General features: G+C 42.4%; 1 protein-coding gene and 1 long non-coding RNA gene across 2 annotated transcripts in view; both read right to left on the reverse strand.

The window, feature by feature from the left end:
- Positions 1-7,458, reverse strand: part of LOC101750610 — a 478,463-nt gene that overhangs the window by 145,985 nt on the left and 325,020 nt on the right. The window lies entirely within an intron of this gene.
- SOWAHD (sosondowah ankyrin repeat domain family member D) lies at positions 3,102-7,146 on the reverse strand. The gene has a single exon (XM_040700166.1). It carries the CDS (start codon positions 7,129-7,131, stop codon positions 6,088-6,090), a length of 1,044 nt encoding a protein of 347 aa, XP_040556100.1. The 5' UTR covers positions 7,132-7,146; the 3' UTR covers positions 3,102-6,087.

Here is a 7,458-nt window from a genome sequence, read left to right on the forward strand (position 1 = left end):
TTTTGTAATCAAACATGGAAATGAAACTACCTTGTATCATTTACTACCTTGATTAAATAAGACTGCTCTTTTTACTGCTGGGCAGTCTTGCAGAACTACATTACAAACTTTTTTCAGACTGACCGTTTATCTACCATCATTGCTAAGAGTCTGCAGAAAGCACAGTCCACTTCTCCCACAGTCTTCCTTGGTTGGCAGCTCCAACCCAAAAGGACACTATGCAACAAAAAGGGACTTACATTTCCCACAGCTTCCCTTCATTGTCATATGTCAGAGATAAAAAACAATGGCAAGATGTTATGAATTATTTAAGTGCCTGCATCCTTTCAAAGTCAAATTTGCTTGAAGGCCTTCCTTCTTTCCCAAAATGGTGGTATACCTTTAAATACAATCTTTGGTCCTAGGATCTATTCAGGACCTAGATCCTATCTGAGCAAAGATCTAGATGGCCCTAGGATCTACTCAGGATGCTCAAAGAAGAGATGAATCCATTCTTAACTGCTGATGAAACATTCTTAGAACAAAACAATACAACACAACTTGCTTTAATGTATGTGCAACAAATTTCTTTTGTGGAACATAAAGAAGTACCAGAAATGTTTGCCAAGAAACAACAAGATAATGTGAATTTTTCAGCAAATGCTTGGTCAGAATAGCTATTTCCCTTAAAGCTGTTGAGAAATGCATCAGAACAGGTTAGAAAACTAGAATAAGGCAGTCTCAAACCATAATGGACATCTGGACATCTTATTTGCTAGCACCAATCATATGGAATCATTTAACTATACATAAGTCATTCATTTTCATGCTGGAAGGCATATGTAGCCCTTTCCCATTGCACACATCCCTTTAGTTTCCCAAAGGTATTATAGCAAAAGCATGCGTAGCACAATGTCTTTAGATAAGAGAAAACTTCTGGGAAAAGAGATTGACTGCAGAGGAGGATTCTGTAGCAGACAGAACTGAAGTAAAAAATTTATATATTTTTATTGGCAATGCTTCAAGTTTTTTTGGTCAAAGAAGCCTCAACAAAAACAATGCTACAATATGAATTTCAATTAGATCTGACTGAAAATTATGTATTCCCAGTGCTGTATTTTTACTATATGGAAAGTAGCCAAGTGATGAAAAACAGATTCTGCAAAGCTGTTGGTCTTTCACTCCTTTACAGATCATTTTAAATTATTTTCTGTTCCCCCCACCCATTTTGTATGAGAAAAAAAAAAATTCCTAATGTCCTTTTTCTTTTCAGGTTTTCAGCTGTGCAAGGTAATATCTGAGTAACAGCTATACTGCATGTTACATTTGACAGTCATTGAAGTCAACTGGCTTTAAACATTTCACAGATGTGAAACTGGCTGACTTCACATCTTCCTTGGACACAACAGGCACGTATAAACATAAAATACATGTGATATTAGCAGCTAAAAACATATAGGAGAATCAAGATGCATTACAAAATGATGATTTTCAAGGCTTTTCCTTTTGTTTTCCACTGGTTTTAGGCTTTTGTTTTTATAGGTATTGGATCTCCTAAAGACAACAACAACACAAGTCAACACAAAGATAATGCTCTGCTCTATCCAGACATATGCATACACAACTAAACAGATTCCTCTGCCATGATGCAGAAACAAAGGACGAATGAGATGAATGCGAAACGCCCCTCATAAACTTCAGAAGTTTACTGGAGATTAAAAAAAAATAATAAAAATACTTTTCTAAATGTCGTGGGAAATCCAGCTCAGCTGCTCTGACCGATAAGGAAAAGGCTAGTGACCAAAATGGAAAGCAAAACCCTAGATGACTACAGATTTGCTTTTTTAATGATGCAACAGACATTGACCACAAACTGACTTTTAGATGTGAGATATTCACATTTGGAATATATTTCTATTTCTACCATAAAACCAGCCTTGGTTATTTTATCTTCATTTCTGTTATCCCCAGCTTTCTCACCAGACAGCAATTGAGAAAAAAAAAGTCAAATAGAAATGATTCATATGCGCTGGGAATAGATGCAAGTGCTCAAGACTTCTTTGTTTTAGAGCTGTTCTTATATTCCTGACAATGACACCTCCTGTACTAAATTTAGGATTTACCTGCTTCTGGATATGTCAGATTAGGACAGAAAGATCTACTGCATAGATTCCATGGTCCAGACTGTTTAAAGTAGGAAAGAGTGTTTATATACCAGTACACTTAATAATAGAAGACATCATATACTTATATCATAGAATCACATCTTTCACAATGTAGAACTGTATCTTTACAATGCGAAACAAACAATACCACAAAATTGCTCAGGACATTTTCTTTTTTCTATAGCATGGGAAAAAGACAAGAGGATTTTTTAACACAGCCTATGTTACTGAAATGATTAAATATTGTTCAAATATACTCATATCCAGATCCTCAGTAATCTCTTGCAAATATGACATTACATCATTATATTTTCAATGGTGGACGGTTCTTGAAAGGTGTTAAGAAAAATGTTTATTCACCAAGCAAAGCTATACCGTTTCTGTATGTTTGCCTAATTCAGGAGATCATCTCAAATGCTAATAGAATTTTTTGAATTATTTTTAAAATTTTAAATAGAACACAAGTCCCATATTTTAGATTCTTCTAAAATTAACCTTCTAGGACCAGATGTGAAAAATTTGTCTCACAAGTAACTCATAAAAGAATGTAAATAAACCCTTTCAGTTCTGCAAAACAGATATGATAAAGAGACTCCGACAACTAAATATTACCCTTTCAAACACCACACATTTTAGGTTAGCTTACCTTTAACAAGAACAGGTGTGATTTAAACCTTTCCCTTAGGAAGTTAATAGATATTTTCTTCCCCAGAAAATTTTGGAGAATCATATTGTGTATTTATGTATTTAACAACAACAAAAAAGTTTTCTTAATTCTTTTTTTGAGGATTTGATCCATCTTTGAGGATTAAAAGGAATCTAGCCTTCCACTGTGCAATACTTGTATCTGGTCATCTATAATTTCCAAACTAGAACATGTACAGTGCAGCATTACCACTCATCTGACCTTTTATGTCTCTGTTTTTAACACATACATCTTTTTAACGTAGGACAAAACTCAGTGTGACCATCTTTACAAAAACAAAGCAGGTGCTACAGCCTGGCACAATGAAAAAGTTATTTTACCTACAGAATGGACCTTGTTCAACATACCAACTGCTGCTTGGAAAGTTGTGCCAGTTGAAAACATTTAAGGATTATTATTATTATTATTTTAACTCTTTTTTCCTACAGTTAAACCCATTAAACATTGTTTTCATTACTCTTCCAGGTATTGTCATCTTACCTCAATTCTTGAAAGTTTGCTATGGTTTCACTCACTAAACACTGGCAATTGGGATTTCTGTATTTAGCTATATGCGCAACAGCACCGAAAACCTGCTTCTATAACTGCCCCTCATGTTTATTGCCATACAACATCAGCTTTACAGTAACTTTCATAACAATACATCTCTCACAAAAACAAGCTCAAGTGCCACAGCCTTGTGTTAGAAGATACTCTTGATAACTATCAACACCTTTAAGTTGAAGTATAGTACACATTTTTGCTGTTTCCCTCTGCATTGTTACAAACCTGATGTTGCAGAGCATTTCTTCTGTGCTTTGTAGCACTTATACACTTGCATGATGTATTATCACTCAGTGATTATTTCTTTCAGCTCTGTTCCAAGGCCAAGAAAAGAACTTGGCTTGGAGCTGCAATGGCACTGCAGCCAAATGGTTACAAGAAGCAATTGGGCAGCAAGCATGAATGGTCTTTTCATCACTTTTATTTAAGATTATATTGGCGAGGGATTATTTCCCTCCTGCTTAAACTCAGTACACAATTTTGCATGGCACATCTCATCAGCACACGGTAACAAAATGCAGTGTTTCCAAAGGAAACAAAAGGGAGTGTTCCCAGAGGGCTGAAGCGAGGTGGTGGTGCTGTGGGTACCCATGCTCACCCAACAAATGAGGGCTGCTGTTGTTGCTATGTCATCTCTGCTTGGAAGAGGCCAAAAAGAAAGTAGTAGCATGAGAATAAGAAAGAACAGGATGAGGGGGAACTGCCTCAAGTTGTGCCGTGGGAGGCTGAGGTTGGATATTAGAAACAATTTCTCAGAAGGAGCAGTCAGGCACTAGCACAGGCTGCCCAGGGGGGAGGCGGAGTCACTGTCCCTGCAGGGGTTTAAAGAACTATGGAGATGTGGTACATGGGGACCTGGTTAGAAGGCATGGTGGGAGTGAGTTGATGGCTGGACTGGATGATCTTAGAGGTCTTTTCCAACCTTAATGGCCCTGTGAGTGTCAGCGCTGAAGGCCTTCCCCTGTGAGGCTGCCTGCAGCTCAGGGTGCTCCAAAGGAGTAGCCGTAGTCCCATCTAACTATTCTATTCCCCTGTGTAGCACTTCACACCTCATACACATTAACACACTCTGATAACCAATACCTTTATGTTTGGTTTACCAGCACTAGTGGCTCTAACACAGGGCTAAGTATGTTTCATCCAGTTTTTGTACACATACTGTTGGTCATCACTGTAAAGAGACAAGCAAACATTAATCTGAAAAGTTTGCCACTGCTTTGAAAAAAAAATAGTAGGAAAAGAAGATCAGTTTTAGCTGGACTTCTCTTAAGTCAAAATCTCAGGGATTTCTACTATTTCTACTATTTACCCTCCTGCCCAGAGAACAAACTTCTCCCTAGGTATAGGCTATTCAAAAGGCTCAATTTCAGCATCAGTTTTAATGTAAAATTACCGTGTCAAACAAGAGGATTGCATCAGCCTGCTTAATTACAATCCTATAAAACACACAGCATCAGGATTTAATAAAAATCCTGTTGGTGTGAAGGAGGTACTGCCACCCCATAACCCACACACAAAGAAATTTATCATTAATCTACTAAAGAAAATAAATGGGAGTTTGGAGAAGCAAGCCCTTCAAATAAAAAGGCATTAATGAGAGCAGAAATAAAGCTAAAATAGAATCCGTATAACACTTGTGGTAGGTGGATCCCTAATTAAACAGTTGGTTGTCTAGGACATTGCTGAGGGGGAAAAAATCCCCACAAAGATGACACATCTATTTATAAATTGGTTTCTCAGCCAGTTTAGTTCCCGTAATCCATTTCATTTGATGGAATCACAGCATGGCTTGGGTTGGAAGGGACCTCAAAGCCTCCCCAGCCTCACCCCCTGGCTCCTAGGCTGCTTCTTCCCACCAGATCAGGCTGACCAGGGCCCCATCCAGCCTCAGGCTGGACCTCCATGTGCCTGGACCCAGCTGCAGCAGCTCACAGAGACCTGCTCAGTTCTCTGCCTCCTCCCCTGCACCACCACATAGTCGAAGACTTTCAGGGTTCTGGAAATTGAATTTCTATTTCAGCTCTCAAAAGGAAAAAGAAGCAACTGTCCTACCACCAGCTGCAGGATTTCCCATAATTTACTGACATTGACAAACTACCCCTGAACCTTCTCTTTGGCAAGAGGAACAGACCCAGCTCTCCTCTATCAAATTTTGATGGACATTGTATTGTTTCCTGGATGAGAAGCAAAGTTAGTGCTGACTGTATAGGTGAGGGATGTATTTTATACTCGTCTACATTTACAAAGCAACTGCCCCTCTGTATGTATGTAAACCACACAACACAGAGTGGTAGGTGGCTATTAGCACACTGAGTGTCGTGCTGCTGTAGGGGTATTTACCAAGGGGTGACAGAGGTTACCTCATGGGCTTAATGCATTTTTCATGATTTTGAGCAATGAGTCATCTTCTGGGAGCAGCTCCTGGATCCCCGTCCCAGCTGGAGCCACCGCACACTGCCCTGTGGGACATGCCCTTCCTCCCCATGGGGCTGAGCAGCTCAGCCTTCTTTTCCCTGTAGACAGGGGTCCTTAGGGAAGAGGATTGAGAGATTTCCAGAAGGACTGGGAGTGCTTTGAAAGGCTGCTCTGGGCACTGACAAACTGAGAACCATAGCTTTTACTTCAGTGAGAAACAATTTTTACTTAATAAACTATCAATTCAAAGGAAAGGTGAACTTGGGCTAAGGGTGCACTTCAACGTCTATGGAAGAAAGCAAATGCTCTTCTGACAAACTTGGGGACAGACAACTGTCTCCAGGGGCGTGGGGCTCTTCTGTTGGTTGTGACATCTCTGCGGTGCTCAGAGTTAGAGCTGTGAGTGCCAGGCTGGGCTGACTTCTCCTCCAAGGCCCCTGCCAGCTCCATCAGCTCTCTGGAGGTGTCCGCCCGCAGGTACTGCCAGGCCTGGCGCCCGCTGTAATCCCTAAGGGTGGTATCTGCCTTGTATTCTTTCACCAGCACTTCAATGAGTGAAGCATGTCCCTGCTGGGCAGCCAGGCACAATGGGGTGAACCCACCCATGGCAGTGCGGATGTTGATATTGACGGGACAACCTTTCTCTTGGGCGTGGGAGACGACCTCAATGAAGCTCTTCTGGTGGCCATGCTTGGCCAGCCAGTGGAGGGCGCTGAATCCTGTCACAGGGTCTGCCGCATTCAGAAGGCTGGGGTCCTGGCTCAGCATCTTCAGGATGTTAACGGTGTCACCTCCGGCCACCGCCAGCAGCCACTCACGATGCAGGGTGAGGGACAGTACCCTGGGGCTCTGCTCCAGCATCTCCTGCTCTTCGGGCCCTTTGAGGAGGCCAGGGCCACTGGGTGTTATCTGTGTGGCAGCAAAGCGCATGTTGCGGCTGAGGCTGCTGCTCTGGAAGAGTATTTCTCTCAGCTCCTTCCTCCGGTTGCGGTCAGGGCCACTGCAGAGTCTGCTTGCAGCCCTTCTGGCCGGGGTGACCTCGGGGCAGACAGGTCTCCGGGCATCACCTGCTGCTTGTTGCTCCACCGAGCTCTCTGCCTGCTCCAGCTGGGCCATGGCAGTGCCTCCTGAGGAGCTCATCACACTTCGTGCTTCTGCGCTGAGCGGACGAAGAGCTGCTCCACGCCGTGCAAACCGACGCAGCGCCGCATAGCAACCGGGGAACCCCACCACCTCACGCGCCCCAACTGCTGCCCCAACCGTCACTCCCTCGCTCTGGCAGTTGGGGGCGCTCCAACCCAGATCCCCAGGGCCTGCTGCCATCCCCTGCACTCTCTCCAGTGTGCCCAGGCCACAGGGGGAGCCCACGTCCGGACACTACGGAAACTAAACGAGCTCATTATACGCAAAGCAGAAGGAGATGCTTGACTTTCAGCGGGATTGCATCCATACCGAAGCAAAAGTACATGCTTGATCATTTTTCTTTGGTAGAGCTCTAGTTCACTGAGATCTGTAGATTTACTGCAGGCATATTGAAGGCTGAGAGCAGAGCCTTAACCTAAACATGGAAGTTATATGGATTGTCTTTAGACCATCCATAGTTTGCCTGTGCATAGATCAGATGAAAAGAGAAATCCTGAAAAGCTGCCC

This window comes from Gallus gallus, chromosome 4 (genome assembly GCF_016699485.2).
Source record: "Gallus gallus isolate bGalGal1 chromosome 4, bGalGal1.mat.broiler.GRCg7b, whole genome shotgun sequence".
Lineage (NCBI taxonomy): Eukaryota > Metazoa > Chordata > Aves > Galliformes > Phasianidae > Gallus > Gallus gallus.